Raw genomic sequence first — 27615 nt, 5'->3', positions numbered from 1 at the left:
ATCTTCATTCTAATCAACAATTAAAGGCATCCATGGCCTGTACTCCTCAAAAGGCCTTGTGGCAGGCATCTGTCTGTCATCTTGTAGTGGTATAGGTCCAATATGGGTTTCCTAGTTTCATTCTATCTCTTCCTCAGCAACAGTTTGGATTCCCATAAAGTTTTCCTGAAATTAGAGAAAATTATTTAGATGTTGCATGGAATGATTCTTACCACAAGTATCTTGCCCCATTTTTTTTTTTTTTTAATGCACTAAAATACAATACAAAAATTACCTAAGAAAAAAAAAAGAAAAGCTGAAGTTTTTAGAGTACTTTTTGGAGATACAGCACCAAACACATAAGGTATGGGAGTGTAATGATATTAAATTACCACAAGGCAGCTGCTTCAGCTAAAAGTCATCCATGCAGTGACTCCGTAACAGCTAAATAGATGTCTCCTGGTGCTATGAAGATGAGCAGCAGCAGCTGCTACAGAGGAAACTTGCACCACTCACCCACCAATATCTGCCCTCTCTGCCATTTACAGAGCTTTTATGTAAAGTAACCACCGCACCGCTACATATATCATATATATATATATATACACTATTTTGCAAACGTATTGGGATACCTGCCTTTACACGCACATGAACTTTAAAGGAATCCCAGTCTTAATCAATAGGATTCAATATTGAGTTGGCCCACCCTTTGCAGCTTTAACAGCTTCAACTCTTCTGGGAAGGCTGTCCACAAGGTTTAGGAGTGTGCCTATGGGAATGTTTAACCGGTTGCCGACCGCCGCATGACTATATACTGCGGCGGGCAGCCCCGGCCAGACAGAGTGACGTATGGGTACGTCACTCGCCTGTCACTGACTTGAGAGCCAATTGCGGGCGGGCGCGCGCCCGCCGCGGCTCGTTCACTGACAAGTCAGTGCGTGTGACCGGCGGACCCGATGTCCGCCGGTCACACTACGATCGCTCCGGTGAAGGGAGAAAGGCGGAGCGGCTTATGTAAACAAGCCGCCCGTCATTCTCCCTGGTGTAAAAATGAAGATCAGATGGTTCTACTATGTAGGACCGTTGATCTTTGTTTTTACACCAATAGCCATGTCCCTATACAGTTAGAATCACACCCCTAGGACACACTTAACCCCTCCCTCTTCAATACAGTTAACCCCTTCCCTGCCAGTGTCATTTTTGCAGTAATAGTGCATATGTATAGCACTGATTACTGCAGTAATGTCACTGGTAACCCCAAAAGTGTCAAAAATGTCAGTCAAGGGTCCGATCTGTCCGCCGCAATGTCGCAGTACCGAAAAAAAAAAATCACAGATCGCCGCCATTACACGTTAAAAAAAAAAACACCAAAAATGACAAAAATCTTTCCCTTTGTTAGTAAACGCGATAACTTTTGCGCAAACCAATCAAAATACGCTTTTTGCGATTTTTTTTTTTTACCAAACATATGTAGCATAAAACAAAGTGGCCGAAAATGTTAAAAAATTTTGATTTTTACATTTTTTTGGGGGGGAATTTCATATAAAAAAAATGTGAAAAATATTGTTATTTTTGCAAAATTGACGCTCTTTTTTTGTTTATAGCGCATGATCAAAAAATCGCACAGGTGATCAAATACCACCAAAAGAAAGCTGTTTGTGGGAAAAAAAGGACGTCAAATTAGTTTAGGTACAGCGTCGCACGACCGCGCAATTGTCCGTTAAAGTCACGCAGTAAAAAAATCGCAAAAAAACCCCTGTTTTTTTAGCAGCCAAATCCTCCGGGGCTTAAGTGGTTAACCATTCTTTCAGAAGCGCATGACTGAGGTTGGACGAGAAGGCCTTGCTCACAGTCTCGACTCTAATTCATTCAAAGGGTGTTCTGTTGGAATGAGGTCAGGACTGTGTGCAGGCCAGTCAAGTTCCTCCACCCCAAAACTTGCTCATCCATGTCTTTATAGACCTTGCTTTGTGCACTGGTGCGCAGTCATGTTGTAACAGGAAGGAACCATCCCCAAACTGTTCCCACAATGTTGGGAGCATAAAATTGTCTACAATATCTTGGTATGCCGACACCCTAAGTGTTCCCTTCACTGGAACTAAGGGCCCAAGCTCAGTCCCTGAAAAACAACCCCACACCATAATCCCCTCTCCACCAAAATTTGCACTTGGCACAATGCAGTCAGACCAGTACTGTTTTCCTGGCAACCACCAAACCCAGACAAATCCACCTTTTTGCTAGACAGTGAAGCATGATTTGTCACTCCAGAGACCATGTCTCCACTGCTCTAGAGTCCAGTGATGGCGTGCTTTACACCACTCCATCCAATGCCTTGCATAGCACTTGGTGATGTAAGGCTTGGATTTAGCTGCTTGGAAACCCATTCCATGAAGCTCTCTACGCACTGTTGTTGTGCTAATCTGAAGGGAACACGAAGTTTGGAGGTCTGTAGCTATTGACAGTTAGTGACTTCTGCAAACTGTGAGCTTCAGCATGCGCTGACCTCACTCTATCATTTTATGTGGCTTACCACTTCTTGGTTGAGTTGCTGTTGTTCCCAGTTACTTCCACTTTGTTAAATAACCACTAACAGTTGACCGTGGAATATTTAGTAGCAAAGAAATTTCACGGATGGACTTATTGCACTGGTGGAAACCTATCATGGTACCATGCTTGAATTCACTGAGCTCCAGAGAGCGACCCATTCTTTCATAAATGTTTGTAGAAGCAGCCTAGATGCCTAGTAGGGTTGCCACCTCATCCCTTTAAACCAGGACATGTCTGAACTATGCAGGTCCTGAGGCTAATTTATTGTAGATAAAGCATTAAGTGAGTTTAACCACTTCTGGACCGGGCCTTTTTCTGATACTTGTTGTTTACAAGTTAAAATCATTTTTTTTTTTTTTTGCTAGAAAATTACTTAGAACCTCCAAACATTAGATATGTTTTTTAGCAGAGACCCGACAGAATAAAATGGAGATTGTTGCAATATTTTTTATCACGCCGTATTTGCGCAGCGATCTTACAAACGCAATTTCTATGGAAAAAATTCACTTTTTTTAAATAAAAAGATAAGATAAGATTCTATAGTGTGCAAGATAATGTTAAGCCGAGTAAATAGATACCAAACATGTCATGCTTCAAAATTGCGCACGCTCGTGGAATGGCTACAAACATTGGTACTTAAAAATCCCCATAGAAGACATTTTAAACATTTCTACAGGTTACCCGTTTAGAGTTACAGAGGAGGTCTAGGGCTCAAATTATTGCTCTTGCTCTAACGATACCTTACATGTGTGGTTTGAAGAGCGTTTAAATACAGTCAGATCCATGAATATTGGGACATCGACACAATTCTAATCTTTTTGGCTCTATAATGGATTTGAAATGAAACAAACAAGATGTTCTTAAACTGCAGACTTTCAGCTTTAATTTGAGGGTATTTACATCCAAATCAGGTGAAAGGTGTAGGAATTACAACAGTTTGTATATGTGCCTCCCACTTTTTAAGGGACCAAAAGTAATGGGACAATTGGCTGCTCAGCTGTTCCATGGCCAGGTGTGTGTTATTCCCTCATTATCCCATTTACAAGGTGCAGATAAAAGGTCCAGAGCTCATTTAAAGTGTGCTATATGCATTTGGAATCTGTTGCTGTCAACTCTCAATATGAGATCCAAAGAGCTGTCACTATCAGTGAAGCAAGCCATCATTAGGCTGAAAAAAACAAAACAAACCCAGCAGAGAGATAGCAAAAACATTAGGTGTGGCCAAATCAACTGTTTGGAACATCCTTAAAAAGAAAGAACGCACCGGTGAGCTCAGTGATGCCAAAAGTCCTGGAAGACCACAGAAAACAACTGTGGTGGATGACTGAAGAATTCTTTCCCTGGTGAAGAAGACACCCTTCACAACAGTTGGCCAGATCAAGAACACTCTCTAGGAGGTAGGTGTATGTGTGTCAAAGTCAACAATCAAGAGAAGACTTCACCAGAGTGAATACAGAGGGTTCACCACAAGATGTAAACCATTGGTGAGCCTCAAAAACAGGAAGGCCAGATTAGAGTTTGCCAAAAAACATCTAAAAAAGCCTTCACAGTTCTGGAACAACATTCTATGGACAGATGAGACCAAGATCAACTTGTACCAGAGTGATGAGAAGAGAAGAGTATGGAGAAGGAAAGGAACTGCTAAGGATCCAAAGCATGAAAGGGCTAGAAGGAAGGATGGGGAATAGCAATGTTATATGAAATTGGTAACCCTGGGGGAAGGACAACCAGTGGACGGTGATAAATAGGAAAGTTTATTGGAAAGAACAATAAAATCCACAAACTGGTCACACGGTCTTCGGCATCACGTGAGGACATTGTGGGGGTCCCGCTCAGTCTAATTGAATGGCACTACTCCAAATCCAGGGAAGGACCAGGAATGGGATCCGAAGGGTCGCATAGATGGGGAAGGAAGTCAGCCCATCATGTGTGTCAGCCGTAACACACAAGCAGGCGCCGGACCTCACGTCACTTCCGGGATCCTCCTACCGTACAGCGTCACAGGAAACAGAGAGCCGAGGCCAGGACAAGGAGCGGACCGGCATGGAACTCAAGCTTCAGGTTGCCGTGACTACATGTTTCGCGCGCATGCGCTTTGTCAAGTCATGGCAATCAGCAACCTGAAGCTATTTAAAGGCAACGAGAAGGGCGGGGAGTGGACAGAGCAAAAAACCATGGAAACCAAAACATATTAAAGGCACAAAAGGAAAGAAAAAAGGACAGGGAAAGGGAACCCCACATTGACCTCATGGATGGAAAAGGCCACATAAAATCAACTGAAAAAAATAAACCAATGGGATGAGAGATAAAAATATCAAGATATATCGGATACTAAAAAATAAATAAATATGTATTGATATTGATAATAGTTAAATACATATGTGTATTGGTTTATTTGTTTCAGCTGAAAATATAATTGGTCCAGAAAAGTAAAATGGTTTTGTGTCAACTACTTAAGAACCACCCCACATACATTTACTGCAGCAGGGCAAAATCAGGTACCTGTATGTGACGCTTTTTGGGATTTTTTTTACTAAAAATATGTAGCAGAATACAAATTAGTCTAAACTGATAAAGAAATTAGATTTTTTTATTGGCTATGTTTTATAGCAGAAAGTAAAAAATATTGTTTTGTTTTTTTCAAAATTGTCGATCTTTTTTTGTATATAGCGCAAAAAATAAAAACCGCAGAGGTGAGTGATCACATATCACCAAAAGAAAGCTCTATTTGTGGGAAAAAAATGGACACCAATTTTAATTGGGTACAACCTCGCAGGGCCGCGCAATTGTCAGTTAAAGCAATGCAGTGCCGTATTGCAAAAATGGCCTTCTAATTAAGGGGGTAAAACCGTCCGGAGCTGAAGTGATTAAACAAAATTCTACACTGTCTACCAAAAAGTTTGCCTGTCTTGAGTTAATGTCACCACTTGTGGTTAAAAATTATTATACAGCCCTAAGGCCTATGTCGTGGGAAATTGACATATACAGAGAGGAGACATCTAAAGATGCCCACATATAATTTTCGTCCTAGGAATATCCCTTGAGCATCTCAATGACATGTCGTAAATCCCTGTTGTAAGGTGGTAGGTGATAAACTATGGGTTGAAGGAAATAGTCAATATATATTGACAGGCCACTGGTAAAACTGTCCATACTAGCCACTATCGGCCTTCCCGGGGGATTGTCTAAAGATTTGTGCACCTTGGGGAGGTGGTAGACGTATGGGGTGCTGCATAACAGAGGAAGCAAGAACGATCTTTCTTTCCTATCAAGCACCCTATCCCTCCATGCCTCATCGACCAAGGTTTTTAGTTCTAACTGAAAGCATGGAAGGGGATCAGATGGCAATAATTTTTGTGTTTATATCTGCTAAAAGTCGATGTAGCTCCTGAATATAGTCTTTCCTATTTTGGACCACCAAACTTCCACCCTTATCTGCCTGCTTGACTGTTTTATTAGCTGTCAGATGTTTTAGGGCTAGTTGTTCAGACTTTGTCATGTTGCCATGGGTCTTGGTGCTTGGAGCATCGCATAGTTTCACCATTTCTCTAGAGACTGCCTGATAATATGTCCCTATATAGGGTCCCTTGGAATTAACATGATTAAAATTCGACTTTGGTTTAAAATTGGTATGTATAACGTCAGGGTCTAAGAATACCCAGGATCGGGTTTACCCTCTGACCATAGTTCCTGTAGTAGTTGAAGCATATTTTCTTCTGAATGGATAGACTCATTCGGTATCGCTAACTCAGAGTTGGACATTCTTGATTTTATTACCATCAGCATAGTGTCTCTTGATGGTGAGTGACCTTATAAATCGGTTAAGGCCCTTGAAGAGAACAAATGTATCTGGTCTGGTGGAGGGGGAAAACTTAGACCTTTCAATAATAAAGCAAGCTCAGCTCCTGTGAGGGAGTGTGAAGATAAATTATAAATCTTCATAGTGCTCTCGGCTATATTGTGTCTATTTTTTCTTTCTTCATGTCAGCAATCGCCTGCCTGCACACCACGGCGGTCTCTTTCCATCTTGCTTTACCGAATAGTGGATATTAACCTTTCTACATCTGGACCCACTGGCCTGGTACTATATTCATTTATATAATGCAAGGATTTTAACGTACTTGTTCACAATAAAACTGCATTAAGACTTTCCATTTGCTCCTTACATTTAACAAGGATATAGTGTTTACCATCCCATCCAGATAGCGCTGCCTCATCCCTTCATGGATTATTTGGCCACTACTGTATAGTATAGTGAGTTGGGGTGTCATTTAAATTGAATGTTTTTTTTGGTGCATTGCATTGTTTTTTTTCTAATTATATGCATTTAAGCCCTATTAACAACCCATTCAAAATGAATAGGCTGTTTGAACACATAATGCTTCACTGCATGCAAACCTATGCATGGGCTATAAAGCATAGCTGATCCCCTGCGTCCCCTTCAGGTACATATTGACATGGATCTTATGGCTAAAACCTCCTTTCTGCTGACCATGCCCAGTCCTACTTTAGGCTTCTATGGGGCTGTTTCCTTATATAGGATGTGGGTGGGGCCAGGAGGTTGTTACCCAAGTTGAAGGAATGACACACAAAGTCTGGAAAATGTTGAACAGTTATTGTATTGATATGTTTCAGGTAAAACAAATAAGGTAAACAGCGATCTACAATTGCTAGCACTAGTAATATAGCTGTACCAACTGCAGCAGAACACTTGAAGTAACAGTTCCAGGCGCTCTAGTAGTAGCAAGCTCCATACTGCTGGAAGTACAACGGTATAGCTTCAGCACCCCAAGATACAGTAATGTGCAAAAGTTTTAGGCAGGTGTGACGAAATGCTGTATAGTAAGAATGCTTTCAAAAATATATATTTGAATTGTTTATGTTTATAAATTTACAAAATGCAGAGTCCGCGAACAGAAGAAAAATCTAAATAAAATCAATATTTAGTGTGACCACTATTTGGCTTCAAACCAGCATCAATTTTTTACACTTGCACAAAGCCAAGGATAATTTTGTAGGATCAGAGTCAGGTGTCTGATAAACCACTTTTACCAAGCAGGTGCTAATGATCATCAATTTCATATGTAGGTTGAAACACAGTCATTAACTGAAACAGAAACAGCTGTGTAGAAGGATTTACATTGTGTGAGGAACAGCCAAACTCTGCTACTAAGGTAAGGTTGCTGAAGACAGTTTCATGTCAAAGGTCATACACCATGACACGACTAAGCACAGCAACTAGACACACAATAGCAATACTGTATCAGCAAGGTCTCTCCCAGTCAAAGATTTCAAAGCAGACTGGGGTTTTGAGATGTGCTGTTCAAGCTCTTTTGAAAAAGCACAAAGAAAGGGGCAACGTTGATGACTGTAGATGCAGTGGTTGGCCAAGGAAACATAATGCAGCAGATGAAAAACTCATCATGCTTACTTCCCTCCCTTCACATCAGAAGATGTCCAGCAGCGCCATCAGTCAAAAACTGTGACTGGTAACCAGTGGGACCCAGATACATCCAGCTATTGTCCAGAGAAATCTAGCCAGAAGTGATCTTTATGGAAATATTGCAGTCAAAAGGCCATAACTGATGTAGAAACAAGGCTTTATGACTCAACTATGTAACGCTCCTGCGTTTCATGTATGGTGTGGATTTTCAGCTGCAGAAATATTCCACTTCAGTAGTCATGTAAGAGAGATGCTGAGATACCATTCCCAACCTCAATGACTCATCATGTGTGGAAGGTCTTAATTCAGCTAGTAAATACACACACTCAACAAGCTGGTTCCTAGAGTGGCTTTATGTATGTAGTAACACAGTGATGAAGATTTAAGAGACAGGTTGAGTGGAGGTGGTAGGTGACAGACACTTGAAGGTAAGACAGTAGCAGATGGATGCAGGTAGGTTTAGCAATCATGTATGGTAGCAGATGACAGAGTAGCAGGTGGACATACAAGAGAGATCAACCCAGTGCAGGAATAAGTAGCAGTAGTCTTAAGAGCTAGCAATCTAGATATGCAGATGTGATAAATAGTCTTTACTATGCAGAGCTAGATAGTGTAAGCTTAGTATAAGTTTATAGAGGGTTCCCCTGCGGGGTACTTAGCACTAATAGCAATACAGCCGAAGGTTGGTTCAGGAGGAGCGGATGATCCGGAAGCGGGATACAGGGATCAGCGCAGCGAGGTTCCGTCAGCGAGGTATGCTTGCAAGCACGAAAGCTTCAAGCCAAGTTAGCATCCAGGTAAGGGTGTTTGAACGAACACATGTGAGTGAGAACCGGCGATTTAAATAGCCATCTAGTCCGGCGCTGAGTGATGACAGCTTCAGTCTTAAAGGTGTATGCGCACCTTTCCAAAAGAGAATGGTGGGGCGCATACACTTGTAAAAAGAGTAATTTAGGGTACCAAAGGTACTGGAACATTACAAACTAGCGGTAAAGGTCCTAGGCAGTAATTCCAGGGACTGGTAAATAGCAGGGCATACAGTGGTGTTCCTAATATCTCCCTTCTCAAGCAGGAACCTTTCTCTTTGGTTGGCCATACATGTTAAATTTTCTTGTACATTTTTCCAAAAACCATTTAATAAACAAAACTAAACAACTTTCAATTATAACCAATTAGGCAGGCCCTTGCACTACATATTTTAAGGTAAATCTAAAGGAAAATTGTACAAGAAGATTGAACATGTATGGCCAGCCTAAGGCAAATTCACTGTCCCTGACTGGAGTGGTTCCTCTCCCTACTCTAGACACTCACAAATGCATGCTGATATTTATTAACAACTCCCATGCTAAAGAAGCCTGCCAAGGTCACTCAGTGTTGAATTTTTAAATTGAACCACTGCTCCCTTGGTGACACCTATGGAGTCTGCAGAGGAACAACATTCCTTCTAACTTCTACTCTATCTGCACAGCAACACAGTGCCACCTATAGAATGGAACCAACAAGGAGACAATCCGGAGACAGCCCTTTAATGGTCTATAGGGAGCAACTGCAGAGGCATGGACAATGGACAGAGGTTTTCAACTGCGGGATGTGAAGAGTGCAGCAGGTTATGGCCTTGGGTCCAGCTAACTATGCATCTACCATGGGAAGGGAGGTTACTTAGGAGGGGCCAGGCAGGAAGAACAAGTGTAATTTATGTGAAGTTCTGAAGATTTCTTGCAACTTTTACTCTTCCATTTTTGCTTTTAAATGTCTTTCAGCAAAAGAAAAAGCTTGCTGTTTAGGATTTGCAGCCATAAAATGAATCCGCTTTTACAAAAAGTTACAGAGCAAAGTAAGAGTGACAAAACTCTTGCATTCTTATATAATGAAAACATTGATTTTTCGCTTTATCTTACCCATCCTCCTCTGCTCTGAATCCAGGGGGAGTAGTTGTCTTGGAGATAGCGAGCACCGAACCCAAGGCTCTTATTCATTGGTAGACTTTCTAGTGTGGTGAGGGCAGTGGTGGCGTGGAGGCACATGGCGATCTTACTGGTTTGGTCATTTTCCTCTGCCTCGGAGGTGGGGACCACTTCCGAAAGAAAACAGTCTGTCACTTTCTTGTAAAAGCTGTATGACCACAGCCCTTTAATTCTCTCCATGAGAGTTCTTTCCTCCGTTATCTGAAAAAAAGAGAAAAACTGCTTAAAAATGCCTTTGCATTTATCTGTTTAATAGACGCTAAGCTCCTAAAATGTGACTCTAGGCAGATATAAAAACACAGACACCTAAAGCAGAACTCCAGCTAAGCATAACAGGCTACAAATAACCTGCTGAAAGTTCTAGTGCTGGGCTTTCTAATAATAAAATCCAGCATGCACTGTACGCACAATAGAAGGAACGAACCTTGTAATAAGGTCCACCGAAACTCTAATTCTTTCCTTTTAGAGTGATAAACATTTTCACTGCAAGTAGGCATGGTTTATGTCTTTAAAAGAAATGTAACTGACCTTTCTTTTTTTTTTTAAATCATAAATGTTGCTGGAAGCTTCATTTCCCTAAGCTCATGCAAATAGAGCAATGTACTATCAAGCTAAAGGGAGCAGAGCTATATGTGGCTATTCACTGATAGGGCTATCAACAGTGCTAGCATACAAGTACCTACAGTCACTACAAGGATGACAACTCTGTATTCTCGCCCCATCAAAGGGAAGGATTCAGGGCAGGTTCACAAGGGAATATTTTATTGAATGCAGCAGATTTTAAAATATTGAAAATTTATTTTTTAAATCTATTAATGAGTTAATGCTTTTGTGATATTTAAAGCCGAGTCCCACCCAAAAGTGGAACATCCGCTCATTTGCTTCCTCCCCCCTTCCGGTGCCACATTTGGCACCTTTCAGGGGGAGGGGGAACGGGTACCTGTTTTTGACAGGTACCCTTCCCCACTTCCGAGAGACGGCACCACGGTGCTGTCCCCTCGGACGTTTGGCCCCCTCCTCCTTCCCCCAGCCGATTTGCGCATGCGCATTAGGGACCTGCAGGGCGGCAGCACCCGACGGCCGATGGAAACATCGGCTGCAGTGCTAACATCACTGGACTCCAGGACAGGTAAGTGTCCTAATATTAAAAGTCAGCAGCTACAGTATTTTTTGGTAGTATTTTGTTTAGTAATTTTTGGAGGGGGAGAGGGGAGGCTGGAGCTCCGCTTTAAGTTCTTGGGTTTATATCTACTCTTACACATTTTAGATGAATTAGGGTATTTTTTCTAATCTGTTGAGGTGCGTTTTTTGTTATCAGCAGAATTGAATTGTGATAACCATCTATGAAAATAGACTGTGGGGTTTAAAGGATACCTACTACCAACTAACCCAATAAGAAATCTAATCCCTCAACAGTTTGCATACTCAATCTGTTGAGTTCGACAATAAATGGTGCCGCTGCCACTCCACCTGCCACTCCACCTACAGACTGTGGATTACTGCTGCACCTCATGTGGTAACACCAAGAAAGCAGTATTTTTTGCTAAAAAATTACTTAGAACCCCCAAACATTTTATATATATATTTATTAGCAAAGACTCTGGGGAATAAAATGGCAGTCGTTGCACTATTTTATGTCACACTGTATTTGTGCGGCGGTCTTTCAAACGCAATTTATTTGGAAAAAATACACTTTACTGAATTAAAAATAAAAAAACTAAACCGTAAAGTTAGCCCAATTTTTGTATATTGTGAAAGATGATGTCACACTGAGTAAATAGATACCTAACATGTTACGGTTTAAATGTGCGCACTCGTGGAATGGCGACAAACGACGCTACTTAAAAATCTCCATAGGCGATGTTTTAAAAAGTTTTAACGCCTACCAGTTTAGAGTTACAGAGGAGGTGTTTTGCTAGAATTATTGTTCCCTCTCCGATTACAGCGATACCTCACTTGTGTGATTTGAACACCGTTTACATTTGCGGGCACGACTTACGTATGTGTTTTCTTTGGTGTGCGAGCACGCGGGACGGGGGCGCTTGAAAAAAAAATATTTTTTCCTGTTTATTTTAATTTTTTTTTTTTCACTGTCCCTTTTAAAAAAAAATATGATCACTTTTATTGCTGCCATGTAAAAGTTACCTAAAAGTATTAAAAACGACGTTGTAACCCAATTGAAGACGAATCCGCCTTCATTCAAGACTCCAGCCAGCCCGCTGACGTGCCGGCTGGTGGCTTGGGTCTCCCGGTGGGACAGGAGACCCAGGCGGAGCGGCAGAAGGCAGCGTTCCTTGTGAGAACAGCTGATCGGCTACTGAGCCACATCAGTTGTTATCACTAGAAAGCTGACCGCCGGCTCTAGAAAATAGTATCGGGGTGATGCCTCTGGCTGCAGGTACGTCAGTTTGCGGGAAGTGGCTAAATTGCTGTAGGGATCATAACTAAAGTATGATGTACAGTAATTCTCACCTTATCATTCAGTTTGTCTCCTGTTGCTCTAAGAATCTGGACGATGTTGGCAATTAATTCATCTTCATCTGCGAAAGAATATAAAGTGAGTGTCCATGATTCTCCTAAAAGTACAGTAGGTCTTATAACAGGAATAATTATAGGGCCCACTATGTGCTGCTGGAGGACCCTGGTACTCTAACTCTCCTATGTTGAAATAATTCTCACTCCTAGAGCACTCTGCTCCTTCCTCTATCAAACTCTCCTCCCCTGAAATACTCTGCACTGCTGGAGAACTCTGCTCCTTCCTCTATCTAACTCTCCTCTCCTGAAATACTCTGCACTGCTGGAGGACTCTGCTCCTTCCTCTATCAAACTCTCCTCCCCTGAAATACTCTGCACTGCTGAAGAACTCTGCTCCTTCCTCTAGCTAACTCTCCTCCCCAGAAATACTCTGCACTGCTGGAGAACTCTGCTCCTTCCTCTATCTAACTCTCCTCTCTTTAAATACTCTGCACTGCTGGAGGACTGCTCCTTCCTCTATCTAACTCTCCTCTCCTGAAATACTCTGTACTGCTGGAGAACTCTGTTCCTTCCTCTATCTAACTCTCCTCTCCTGAAATACTCTACACTGCTGGAGGACTCTGCTCCTTCCTCTATCTAACTCTCCTCTCTTTAAATACTCTGCACTGCTGAAGGACTCTGCTCCTTCCTCTATCAAACTCTCCTCCCCTGAAATACTCTGCACTGCTGGAGAACTCTGCTCCTTCCTCTATCTAACTCTCCTCTCTTTAAATACTCTGCACTGCTGAAGGACTCTGCTCCTTCCTCTATCAAACTCTCCTCCCCTGAAATACTCTGCACTGCTGGAGAACTCTGCTCCTTCCTCTATCTAACTCTCCTCTCCAGAAATACTCTGCACTGCTGAAGGACTCTGCTCCTTCCTCTATCTAACTCTCCTCTCCTGAAATACTCTGCACGACTGGAGAACTCTGCTCCTTCCTCTATCTAACTCTCCTCTCTTGAAAAACTTAGCGCTGCTGGGGGACGCTGCTGTTTCCTTTGGAAGCTCACTAGCCATATGCTAGTAGAATTCCAGAGAAACGTTCCTATGAAAATTCTCGTTAGAACATTCTTTCTTACCAAAAAATGACAGACAAGGTTATGAATAAAACAATGTTCAGCACCCCACAACAGTCCACCTGAATCCAGATCAATGAAATGTGTATTCTGGCTGGTTGCTAGGGCAAACTGCTTTCCTTACACTGCTCTCTATGTAATTGTATAATTCTCCCGCTTACCATCACCATCCTGCTGGATGCTGGAAACGCGCCTAAACGTCCGGTAGCCGCTTTCCTTTTCTTGCTTTTTAATCCTCTGTACAATGCGCTGCAACTGGCTGACAATACTCTTGGCTTTCTCTTCCTCTGGGTCCTTCGCTGTTACCAAAAAGAACATGAACATAGGTGAAACACTAGTGGGAATAAGAAAAATCAATTGTTTTCGCTTTGCTAAGATTTCATCAAAAATTGCATTAGAGACATTAACCCCATTCATGCCTAAGGGTAAAACAAATCTTAATGCCTAAGCACAATTTTGCAATTTTGACATGTGTTAGTAAAACTATACAAATCATCACAACTACTTTTTGCATCCAGGTAGATTATACTGCGTTTTTTTTTTCAGGACAAATTGGGCTTTCATTTGGTGGTAAATATCTCCTGATTTTTTAAAAATTATTATTATCAAAGGAAAACTGGCTTTAACCACTTTAAGACCGGAAGGATTTGCCCCCACAAATAGTGTTTTCTTTTGGTGGTATTTGATCACCTAGGCGATTTTTAATTTTTGCGCTATAAAAAAAAAAGGGGCGACAATTTTGAAAAAAAAACAATATTTTTCACATTCTGCTATATGACATTAGGCCAATTTGTTTTCTGCTACATATTTTTGGTAAAAAAAAAATCGCAATGAGCGTATTGTGATTGGTTTGCGCAAAAGTTATGGCGTCTACTAACTATGGGAAAGATTTATGTCATTTTTTTTTTTTTACTAGTAATGGCGGCGATCTGCGATTTTTTGCGGGACTGAGACACTGCGGCTGACAGATCGGACCCCTAACTGACTTTTTTGACACTTTTGAGGGGACCAGTGACATTACTCCAGTAATCAGTGCTAAAAATATGCACTGTTACTGTAATAATGACACTGGCAGGGAAGGGGTTAACCCTGTGGGTGATCAAGGGGTTAAATGGAAGCCTAGGGGAGTAATTCTAACTGTGGGGGGCATGGCTTGTGAAATGACCATAGAGACATGTGATCCTATATAGAAGGATCACATGGGCTCTATGGTCTTTATGGTCATTGCAGGGAGAAGGACAGTCGGCTGTGTTTACAACTATTTTTTTGTACAAAAACACAGAAAAGCGCTCTAAGTGCAGACAGAATTTATTATGGTGTATTAAACAACTGTAGCAACTCACAAGAAGCCACGGCATGAAAGGCTGTAGTATCAGTATTTAGGCTGGACTCCTCTGGGTGGTGCCATCCATTCACATATAGGACAAGACCGAGTCCAAACGTCCGTCACAGGAGAGGAGGTGCCGGCTGTCTCGGGACCTGGACGATAACGGGAGACAGCCGGCACCTCCTCTCCTGTGACGGACGTTTGGACTCAGTCTTGTCCTATATGTGAATGGATGGCACCACCCAGAGGAGTCCTGCCTAAATACTAACACTACAGCCTTTCATGCCGTGGCTTCTTGTGAGTTGCTACAGTTGTTTAATACACCATAATAAATTCTGTCTGCACTTAGAGCGCTTTTCTGTGTTTTTGTACAAAAAAATAGTGGTCACTGTACATACACATTTGCAAAAAATTAGACACCTGTGTGATTAGGCTTTAGGCCCCTTTCACACTTTTGTGACTTGTCCTGCGACTTGGGACTGCAAAGTCGCATGACAAATTTTATCCCATGATTTCCAAAATATCTGTGCAACTTCAAGTTGCAGCGACTTCAAAGTAGCCCCTGCACTACTTTGGTCCGACTTTGATGCGACTTGAGATCCACAGACCTCAAGATCACACAGGCATTGCTTCAAGTCGCGCTGCAAAGTCGCGTCAAATTTGCGCAACTTTCAGGTTGCACAAGTGTGAGAGGGTCCTTAATGGGAGCTGCCACATCTTTACTTGGTGAAAAGGCTGACGGTGGATATATTGATGTGCGAACTGAGCAAATTAAATCCACAAACAATTGAATAGCATAACTTCCCTTTCATTTAGACTCATTTTAGATCTTATTCAAACTGAGTCGAGGGGCCGGGGCAGAAAGTTATCAGTCATTTTGCATCAATCTGCAGCACCAAGATACTGTTGTATGTTCATGAATGGGATCGTACTTGGATCAGTCAGATTATGAGATTACATGGTGGAAACAGGTATACAATCGATAACAATTGATCAAAATCAACTTCCTTGTGTGTTGCATAATCGATCAAATAGATTGTTGACTAAAAATCAATTATTTCTATCAGTCGAAATCAAATGGAAATTAAATTAATCATTTATCAAAGCATGTGTGGCCACCATTATTCTGATTGTCCCTTAACTAATTTTAGACCGGATTTGCCCCCTTACTGACCAGGCCACTTTTTTCAAGTTAGCACTGCGTGATAATTGCGCGTTCATGCAATGCTGTAGCCAAACTAAATTTACGTCCTTTTTTTCCTACAAGTAGAGCTTTCTTTTGGTGGTATTTGATCACCTGTGCGATTTCTATTTTTTGCGCTATAAACAAAAAAATGGGGACAATTCTGAAAAAAGAACAATATTTTTCACATTCTGCTATTTGACATTCCCAAAAAAATTTTTTTTACAATCAAAATTTTTTAACATTTTAGGCCAATTTGTTTTCTACTATATATTTTGGTAAAAAAAGAAAATCGCAATAAGCGTATTTTGACCAATCTTCTCTCTCAGCGGGGTGTCAGGCGGCAATCGCTGACGATCGGGAGCGGGAGTGCGCCGCCAGTGGCACACGCTCGCCCCCTAGCTACCACTAAGCGACCGACGACCTACATCAGTTTGCCTGGGAGAGCCACACTGCCACAGTAAATATGCGCTAAGCGGTCGGCAAGTGGTTAACTTGCATGTGTATGCTTAGGTGTGCTTAAGGCTACCTCCAGCAGAGCCTTATCACACAGATATTTTGTCTTGTTAGGGTTCCCTGCAACCACAACATTTTACCCAAATTCAAACATAAAAGGCCCACTTTTCTCTGTATCCAACAAGCTTGTTGCTAACTGAGCAATTTCACAAATCCATACTGAATCACAGCACTCTCTTCCAGTCATTCTCCTCCACCTCTGACCTGTTTCATGTCAGTTGAGATTTAGTCATGAAGGTCCTTAATGCTATTCCCCCCTAGTGGGGTAAAACACATAGGCGTGCGCACAGGGTGTGCCAGGTGTGCCTGGGCACACCCTAATAACCCTGTGTGGAGCAGATTCCCCCTGTTTGAGCCCCTGATATTTCAGCAAAGCCCCCTACAATTTTATAAAAAATACTAAAATTGTAAGATATAATAAAAAACAAAACTACTGACACCATCCACTGCCCTGACACCACTCTCTGCCCTACTGACAGCGTCCACTGCTCTACTGACACCAACACTACATATACACATGTATGTGTTTGATCTTTGAGGTGCACACCCTAATGCAATAGGCTGTGCACACCTATGGTAAAACATGTGGAGGAACAGACCTGAATGAGTGTACACCTATGGCGAGGAGTAAGCCAGCTATATACCTTTTATTTAACCTACCTTTTTCCAGAGAATCATTTGTGGTTTTCTTCTGGCTTTTTGGCGGTCGGAGGCATGCAGGGGTCAGTGTTTTTGGCCAGCGCTTCTTTTTGGGTTTCCTTTTTGCTATTTTGGTTTCTCCATTAACTTTTTCCTCCTTCCCATTACTGATGGTTGTGTGCCCCCCCTGGGCGGATACCGCCCTCTGCAGATCCAAGAATTTGCTTTCAGAAAGTGAGCGCTGGGCATAGGCCATCAACACCCGGTACTCCATGGTGACCTCTTCTTCCTCCTGGAGGGGAACCTCCTCCATCGTGTGATCTGGAACCGACACCATTCTGACGCTGTCATGACAAAACAGAATTTTAATGATGTACCCACTCACTAATGGCACTCATTATACATATGTATTCTCCAGGCAGATATAAAAGACACAAACACAGCTCTGTATTTATTACCACATCATTACCTGCCGATTCACACAGTTGCCGTGGAACTGTGTGGGTGGCTATTCCAGCACAGTCCCCACCACATGACAAGCCAAATGTCTCCTGTGTGCCCTTTTCACACCAGTGATGTGGTGGTGTGTGGGCACGGTGCGTAAAAAATGTTCTGCATGTACTACTTTTTTCTCAGCACAGCACGAGGCAATCTACCGCTTCGCACCACATGACAGCCAATTAAACTTTATAAACTGTCTGTGTCACATTTCAATAAAGTTTGTTGAAAAAAAAAGTGAACAGTGTGATGAGCCAGCTGGACCACACCGCAAACCAGCTGCTGTGTTATGCAGAGGCTGGTCTGAATGGACCCTTACATTGTTACTAAACCAAGGACCCTGTATTCACTATTGGCACTTTTCCACTGCAAGTACCGGCTCGGCTCTACTCGGCCCTGCTTGGCCCCGTTTGCTTTTCCACTGCTGGTACCGCATGGTACGGTGTTGGAACCGTTCGGTACGGTACGGTATGGTTTGCTTTTCCACTAAAGTAGTACTAAAGTTAACTGGGTGGGATAACAACGGGGTGGGTGGGATTCTCTGACCAATCAGTGGCTAGTAGTGGCTGCATGCAAAGGATTGTGGGATATGGTAGCGGGTATGGTACCTCTTGGAACCACAATCGAGTAGGTACTGTTTTTGAGAGCCGTACCGTTCGGTTCCATGCAGTGGAAAAGCGCCGCCGTACCGTACCGTACCAAACCGTTCCTACACTATACCATGCGGTACCAGCAGTGGAAAAGCACAAAAGCGAGCCGAACCGTTCGGTTCCATGCAGTGGAAAAGCGCCATTAATCTGGTCTCCCACAGTACACAGAACATGGAAAGGCAATTATTTTAGTAATATAAACTGCTAAATGCCTTTTCTCATCAGCAGTATATAGCAGTCTTGTGACTTCTATCAGTGTCTGGTTAAAGCTTGTAGGAAGAGTTTTCATTCTACTCTGACTGTCCTATGAGGCTGCAGGACCAAAGCAGCCAATTTTGTTGCAGTGCTCATGCAGTGTTTTGCAGTGCTCCTGTGCTAACAAAAACATGCTGATAGGAGCAGAGTGTTAAAGAGAGTTCTTCAGTCTGCCGTTTGTCCTCTCACTGACCAATCACAGGTAGGGACAAGACCTGTGCCAATAAACTGTGTCAGAGAAAACTCAGATCTCCTGCCATACCAGACAGGGCAGTATTGTTTGGCAGAGCTGTGTAAATTTCAAGACTGGATGGACTGAAATCCATATCCTTTGTCAGGTAGGACAGCTCCCATATACTGTATGTATATTATCTGTGTATATAGTGGTTTGCCTTGAGTTCAGCTTTTTTTTTTTCTTTTTTTTTTATCAATCAATTTTTATTGATTTTTTGTTTTTTTTAGCGTTTATTATACAAAACAACAATAACAAAGAAAAGAAAAGCAGAAAAAAAAGACAAAACAGTACGTTCCATAAACATATCTCAGTAATGCATGTAAGATAATTAACAAAGTATGTCAGTTCAGCTTCAAATGCCAGAACACCAAAACAAACAGCATTACACAAAAATAAATAGAAAAAAAAGAGCTCCAGAAACACATCTGTATGAGTAGTAACACAAATATAATGTCATAAAATTAGGTAATGGAATAAACCAGCAATGGATGAACAGCACGCCAAGGGGACCATATTTTTAGAATTTTTGTACACAACCCCTATGTTGCTATGCTAATTTTTCTCTTCCAAGAGTTTTTTGAACCATATTATGCAATTGAAGAAATGGTGGGACATGGGACAACCAGTTCTGAGCAGTTAGTTTTCGAACTAGAATAAGTAAACATATGACCATTAATCTAAACTAGGCATGTGACGGTATCAGATTTCCATGCTGCGATTAATTAAGGTTTTGTCACGGTATACAGTATTATCATGATATTAAAAAAATGCAGTGGCCTTGAAATCCATCCTGCTTTTGCACCATGCGACTTACCTGCAGTTCCTGCACTGGCAAGCTTTCTGCATTTTTATATACGTGGGCCCAGCATTTAAAAACACAGTTTGCATGTGCAGGAACTGCAGGTAAGTCGCATGGTGCTAAAGCAGGATGGATTTCACGGCCACTGCATTTTTTTAAATTCTGCATGCACCTTTTTTCAGCCGAAAATGCAGGCATAGCAGCCCATTCAAATCAATGGGCTGCTATGCCTGTGCATATAATATATATATATATATATATATATATATATATATATATATATATATATATATATATATCTATATATTATATAGAGATATATATATATATATATATATATATATATATATATACACACACACACACACACATATCTCTCTCTCTCTCTCTCTCTATATATATATATATATATATATATATATATATACATTAAAACCTTGGATTGCGAGCATAATTCGTTCTGGAAACATGCTTGTAATCCAAAGCACTCATATCAAAGCGAATTTTCCCATAAGAAATAATGGAAACTCAGATGATTTGTTCCACAACCATTTATTCATAAGTCTTTCAGTTTATAGTCTATATACAAAGATTATAGCAATGTGATAGGTTGTGTAACTATAGAATGTCCATCTATAAATGGTGCCTCCACAAGGGGATTAGAAGCAAAATCCAGCAGGAGCTACAGAGTATAAAAGAGAAGAGAGGCGCCTCTAAGTGTAGCAGTATGGGGACATTTAATGAAGGTACAACATTTAGCAACTCACATGGTTGATGAATAAACAGGCACATCTAAGTATGCCGGCATCCGGGGTAAAGCTGTCCACATAGACCATCTTCTGAACCACTGGCTCTCACCGATGTCAGTCTGCACTTGTGATTGGGAAGACTACCCTGCAGTAGAGTGATCTGAAAGCGAGACTTTGAATCGCTTGTGGAGCGCAGTGTGGAAGGGTGTGATGAAGATGGCAGTGCAGAAGATGGTCTATGTGGACAGCTTTACCCTGGATGCTTCCATACTTAGATGTGCCTCTTTAAATCATCAACCATGTGAGCTGCTAAATATTGAACCTTCATTAAATGTAACAATATTGCTACACTTAGAGGGACCTCTCTTCTCTTTTATACTCAGTTGTGACATGACGCTACTTGTATATCAAGACATCGCTTGTATATCAAGTTACTCTCAAACCAAGGTTTTACTGTGTATATATATATATATATATATATATATACATATATATATATATATATATACATATACATACAGTAGGACACACAGGCTTTTATAGGGTTGAGTTTAGGAGTTTTGGCAAAAAAACGCCAAAAGCTCCTAAACTTAACTTTAGAAGCTGTAGTGTACATGAGCCCTTAGGCCATACTACTATGAAAAGCACCTAAATTGCTGTATGGTTCATGCCTTGGGCAGCCTGAACAGAGAAAGTATTGAGAGATTGTTAGCTTTTTCGTTTTTGTTGGTGGTGATTCATACCTGGTGGAGCAAATTGTCAGGGTGATTCCTGTATTTCCCTATTTAGTGAAATTCATTGGAGAAAATAGGGAAGGCAAAATAAATCATTTTTTTTTTTTTTGTAGCCTATATAACCCTAACCCTGCCAGTAACCTAAATTCTAACTCTAGCCCTAATAGTAACCCTATCCCTAGCACTAATGTTAACTGTTTATCATTATTATTATTATTCTTATACAGAACGTATACACTGATCAGCCATAACATTATGACCACCCAAATAATACTGAGTATGGCCGCTTTTTCCTATAAATCCCTGACCCATTGAGGCATTGACACAAAAGTAACATCCGCATGAATGACCCAAGGTTTCCCAGCAGAACATTGCCCAAAGCATCCCACTGCCTCTGCCGACTTGCCTTCTTATACCGCATTCTGGTGCCATCTCTTCCCCAGGTGATGCACCCACACTCGGCCATCCACATAATGTAAAAGAAAATGCGATTTATCAGACCAGGCCACCTTCTTCTATTGCTACGTAGTCTGATGTTCATGTGACCATTATTGAAGCTTTTGGCTGTGGACATGGGTCACCATGGGCTTCACAGCCCCATACACAACAAACTGCGATGCCCATTTTTTTCTGCTTTCACCACATCAACTTCATAGACAACATGTTCACTTGCTGCCTAATATATTGCACCAATTTTCAGATGCCATTGTTAGGAGATATTCCCTTCACCTGTCAGTGGTCCTACTGTTATGGCTGATCAGTGTATAGTGCCAACAATTTGCACAGCACTTTACAAAATGGACGGTGACAGTACAGTTACAATCCAATCCAATATGAGAGTTCAGAGGGCCCTGCTCATGGGAGCTATCAATCTAAAAGGGAAGATCAGGTGATACAAAAAGGTAAAAAATTTTAGAAATCAGCTGATGGAAAAGTAAAAATACTGTTTATTAGCTAGAGGTGGGATAGGTTTCCCTAAAGGAAAGAAAGTATTATGAGCTCAGTTTTGGAAACACATCTATACTGATTAGGGATGTACGAGGAGACAGATGGGGTGAGCATAGGGGTAGAGAGATAGATTTGGGTGTCATCAGCATCAAAATGGCATTTAAAAAAAAACAAAAAATGTTGATTAACTTAAAAGGATAGCGCATCTATTTTTTATTGACGGAAATGGTATGGAAGGCTATCTGCTGACCCAGGTAGGAGGTGTAGATAGAGATTAGAAGAGGTCTGAAGACAGAAACTTGGGGAACACAGGATGGGGGAGGTAGAGGTCTAAGTGACACTGTAGATGTAGTAGGACAGGTAGGAGGAGCACCAGCAAAGAGCAGGATCATGGATGCCAAGGGAGAGGAGCAGGTGGCCAACTGTATCAAAGGCAGCAAAGAGAAGAGTAAGAGCCGGTTCACACTACTCCGACTTGGAACGCGACTTGTGTGCCCTCAAGTCGCTCCAAGTCTCTTGTCATTACAAATTCAATGTAAATGAATGAGAGCCGTCTTAATATGCACTACTGAAGTCGCTCCGACTTCAGAAAAGTTTCATGTACTACTTCAAGGCGACCTCTATCCGACTTGTGCACATAGACTTCAATGGGAGTCGCCTCTAAGTCGGATCCTTATCTATTTTCAAGCGACTGTGATCAGACTTTCCAGGAAGAAGAAAAAGATTAGCCAGGCATTCCCCACAGACAAAGTCGCCTATCATTTAAGTCTCTTACAAGTCTCTTACAAGTCTCTGCTAAAAAGCAGCTTCTTCATGGGGCGACTTTCTGGTTGTGGTAGTGTGAACCGGCTCTAAGAGTATGGACTGGTGACCGTTGGTTTTAGCAAAAAAAGACATGTGATTACTGTGACAGCTCTGCCATGTGATTACTGTGACAGCTCTGCCATGTGATTACTGTGACAGCTCTACCATATGATTACTGTGACAGCTCTGCCATAGGAATCACATGACTTTGTATAAAAATAAAGCCATTCATCACCAGTGACAGGGTGGCCATGGTTTTTTGATCAACCTAAATATTATTGCATTTTTTTGTTTGGAAAAACAAAAAGGTATAATGATAGTGTGGTGATTAAACAAATACTTATGGGTTTAAGGAGTTTTTTTTTTTTTGTTTAAGTGGGTGCGTGCCCCACTTAGGAGGCAAAGCTTTTCAACAGCAATAACCAGGTCTTTCCAGCAGGAGAATAAACTGACTGGCATGCCGAGTCCCCTATTTCCATTAATCTGCAGTATTTGCTGAAGACATGTAGCTGGTGCTACGCTGCACACCAAACCACACCACACCACACCATAATCATTTTGAGAAAGTTAGACGGACCTCCAACCAAAAAAATAAAAGGTCTTCCGTTTATTTGACTACGTGAATGTCAGTATTTCCTGAACCGTCTTCTGGGGATTGTCATTGGAATGTGGAAGAGCCGGATAGACAACTCACCCCTCTCCCAACACTTCCTGATGTGTAAACAACAAGCTGTATTACCCTTTTACCTGCTCTGATATTTACCTGCCAGAGTTATCACTCTCCGTGTAATATTCACTGCTCATTCGTTTATTCCATTAAAGTATACTGATGATACAAAAAAAAGATCACTTCTTGTTCCAAAAAATACATCAACAGGTAACTGTTGTTCAAACTGAGTTAAAAAAATTTAAATACTGTTAAATCACATTATTAACCAGTAGATATTAATATTATGTCCTGTTAAATTTTATTAATAACTACCGTTATGACAGTCTGACTTAAAAAAGAAACGAAGGTAATGTAGAATAAATTTTGATGAAGAGAGCTGCTGACAGAGTTCACGGTAATTAAAATTCCTGAGCCCACACAAGAAATGAGATTTGCACCATCTATGTAATTTTTCTGAGCATGATTGTACAATTTCTGTACCATTTCCATTAGATCTAATGAAACTATCAATTATGAGGGTCATCCAAGCCATCCATTACATTCAATGTAAAATTCAGTCAGACAGACTCTTGTACTACATAGTAGTTGGTACATCTATAGAAGATTGTGCAATTGGATTATAATTTGTATGGCCAGCCATTGATTTATTAGGTGTTTATAGAGGCTTGCAAAAGGGGCCATCTTGTAGGTGGGGTGCAGCATGGTGCGGAGGCAATAATTCACACAGACAGGTGTGATAGAAACTTGTATTGAAGTAATGCAGCAATGGTTCACAACAAACCCAGGGAGCAGGCTGCCCAACCAGGCTCACTCATGGTTATCACCAACGTAGACAGAGAGGTTGCTAGCTGGACTGAGAGCGTCTGTGGAAAGGGGCAGAATGCGGCCTGCTGCCTTGTACCCAATCGGAAAGATGTCCAGAAGAGTAGCGACCCTACGCTTTCACTCCTCATCAGGAACCTTTCCCTATTACTACTGTCCCAAACAGGCGGGGTAACTTTTCCTGCACTACCCACTCACGTAAATTGGGCCAAACCCTGGGCCTGGGTCTTAAATACTCAAGATGGCCACCAGAGTCACATGAGCGGCCAGCATCCAATCAAGTCGCTGCCTCAGTGACCCAGGAAACCATACAGGAACCATGTTCCTCATGACTTCCTCTCCCTCTGTGGTTTAGCGCTACCTGCAGTGGAGACAGTAGACAGTAGACATTAGTTGGTGGTGTGATAGGCTTCCCTGAAGAGATGAGTTTTCAGGGATCGCCTGAAAGCAGCTAGAGAAGGAGATAGCCGTACAGGTTGAGGTAGAGCGTTCCAGAGGATGGGAGAGGCCCTGGAGAAATCCTGGAGACGAGCATGAGAGGAGGAGACAAGGGAGCTTGAGAGTAGGAGGTCTTGAGAGGAGCGGAGAGGACGGTTTGGGTGATATTTGGAGACAAGATTGGTGATGTAGCTCGGGGAAGAGTTGTGAATGGCTTTGTATGTTACGGTTAGTATTTTGAATTTAATTCGCTGGGCAATCGGGAGCCAGTGTAGGGATTGGCAGAGAGGGGAGGCAGACGCTGAGTGGTTGGTAAGGTGGATAAGCCTGGCAGCAGCGTTCATGATAGACTGAAGAAGGGATAGCCTATGAAGTGGTAGGCCTATGAGAAGGGAGTTGCAATAGTCGAGGCGAGAAATAACAAGGGAGTGAATGAGTAGCTTGTTGGTTTCAGTTGTTAAAAAGGGGCGAATTTTAGAGATGTTGAGGAGGTGAAGTCTACAAGCTTTAATAATACCCAAAGATTCGACTTTGGTTATACCACGTTAGCCTGCAGGTTGAGGAATCAACACCTGACCATAAGGGAAAATGAAACATGAATGAGATGCAGGTCTGAAAAGATAACTGTAGTATTTCTTCTAACGAGTTCATAAACATTCCAAGCAGTTCTCGATTATCCACAGAGAATCTTATACACAGAGATGCCTAAGGTCTCACAGTTATTATGTATAATAGAAAAATATGTTATTGCCAAAATATTTCCATATACATTGTTGAAAGTATAACTAAAGGCAAAACTTTTTGTTTGTTTTTGACACCTGTAAGTTTTTATTGCTGCCTGTGCCCCTGTTATTAGAGATTCACTCTCTCTATTTGTCCTGTATACCATTATCATTGAAAGTGAAAGTAAAAGAAAATCCCACATTTTAGGTTGTCCCCAGAAAAGTAATAGAGGGGAAATCTTCCAATGGGGTGGACCTGGGGGTCCCAAAGTAATTCCCTTTATTTTCAGGGATTTCCTCTCACTTGCTGTTTGGCTATGAGACAGGATGTGAAGGAAAATATCCACAGTGGGACACAAATGGTGAAAAAAAAAATCTGACTGGGGTTATAACCCTCTCTTACTCTATCCAAACTGAAAAAAAAAAGTTTTGCCTATAGTTCTACTTTAACCTTTAGCAATTAACCATTGGTAGGTTATACTGTAATACATCCCCAGTATGAATCACTGAACATGAGTCGTGCTTCTCCAGGATAAACACTGTACTGTATATGATCATAATACAAAATCTATTAGACTCCATGCATAAAACACTTCACCTCCAACATGACTGACCACTGGACACAATCATAAAATATTTCTGTTACGCTCTATAAAACACTACACACCTCCAACATGACCGACCACTAGACGTAATCATAATACAAATCTTTTACAATGTATATATGGACTACTATATCTCCAACAAGACCAACTGATGGATACAATCATAAAATGGTTCTATTACACTCTATACATAAAACACTACTCCAACATGACAAACCACACTGTATATGATCATAATGCAATTCTATTACACCCTATATGGCACACTACACCTCCAACATGGCCGACCACTGTATATGATCATAATGCAATTCTATTACACCCTATATGGCACACTACACCTCCAACATGGCCGACCACTGTATATGATCATAATGCAATTCTATTACACCCTATATGGCACACTACACCTCCAACATGGCCGACCACTTTATATGATCATAATGCAATTCTATTACACCCTATATGGCACACTACACCTTGAACATGACCGACTACTGTATATGATCAAAATACAATTCTAATACACTCTATATAGAATTCTTCACCCTCAAAATGACCAGCTACTGGGCACGACCATAATACAATTCAATTACACTTTATATAGGACTCTACAAACCCAACATGACCGACTACTGGATATGATCATAATGCATATCCACTATACTCTGTACATAGAACATTACTCCTCCAACAAGACTGACCATTGGGCAGGATCTCAATACTATTCTATTACACTCTATACATAAACCACTACACCTCCAACATGGACGATCACTGGATATGACTATAAATACCAATCTGCCACACTCTACATAGAACACCACAATCCCAACATAACCACCTACTGGATATGATCACAATATAATTCTAATACACTCTATATAGAACACTACAACCCCAACATGACCGACTACTGGATATGATCATAATGCATATCCACTATACTCTGTACATAGAACATTACTCCTCCAACAAGACTGACCATTGGGCAGGATCTCAATACTATTCTATTACACTCTATACATAAACCACCACACCTCCAACATGGACGATCACTGGATATGATTATACCAATCCGCAACACTCTACCTAGAACACCACAATCCCAACATAACTGCCTACTGGATATGATCACAATATAATTCTAATACACTCTATATAGAAAGCTACAACCTTAACATGACCAACCACTGGATAGGATCACAATATTATTCTTCTACACTCTACATAGAACACTACAACCCCAACATGACCGACTACTGAATATGATCATAATACAATCTAATACATTCTGTACATAGAACACTACACCCCCTATATGACTGACCATTGGATATAATAATAACAGTTTTATTACACTTTATACATAGAACACTACACCCCCAACATGATTGAATATATGATTCGTTTCTTTTATAATAATGCAAGTTGGAAACAAATCCTTTATCATTCATCTATTCCCTAAGACTCACCTTCAGACCCAGAGGGTGTATG

At 41.3% G+C, this 27615-nt stretch overlaps 1 protein-coding gene across 1 annotated transcript; it reads right to left on the bottom strand.

The window, feature by feature from the left end:
• BCL2L14 (BCL2 like 14) lies at positions 1–27615 on the bottom strand. Its single transcript, XM_082253387.1, has 6 exons — positions 27594–27615; positions 17211–17533; positions 13686–13823; positions 12406–12473; positions 9868–10134; positions 1–165 (listed from the first exon to the last, which is right to left on the bottom strand). Exons 2-6 carry the CDS (start codon positions 17524–17526, stop codon positions 118–120), a joined length of 837 nt encoding a protein of 278 aa, XP_082109513.1. The 5' UTR covers positions 17527–17533; positions 27594–27615; the 3' UTR covers positions 1–117.

The sequence above is a fragment of the Pelophylax lessonae genome (genome assembly GCF_965119305.1).
Source record: "Pelophylax lessonae genome assembly, chromosome: 4".
Lineage (NCBI taxonomy): Eukaryota > Metazoa > Chordata > Amphibia > Anura > Ranidae > Pelophylax > Pelophylax lessonae.
The sequence above is the reverse complement of the archived record's forward strand: the minus strand, read 5'-3'. Positions and strand labels throughout refer to the sequence as shown.

Excerpts from the sequence above, each read along its gene's own strand:
- BCL2L14 (XM_082253387.1), bottom strand. The coding sequence starts at position 17,526 with ATGGTGTCGGTTCCAGATCACACGATGGAGGAGGTTCCCCTCCAGGAG. Across the intron at positions 13,824-17,210 it reads AAATGATTCTCTGGAAAAAG|CGAAGGACCCAGAGGAAGAG; the intron begins GTAGGTTAAATA and ends TTTTGGTAACAG. Across the intron at positions 12,474-13,685 it reads CATCCAGCAGGATGGTGATG|ATGAAGATGAATTAATTGCC; the intron begins GTAAGCGGGAGA and ends ATTCTTTCGCAG.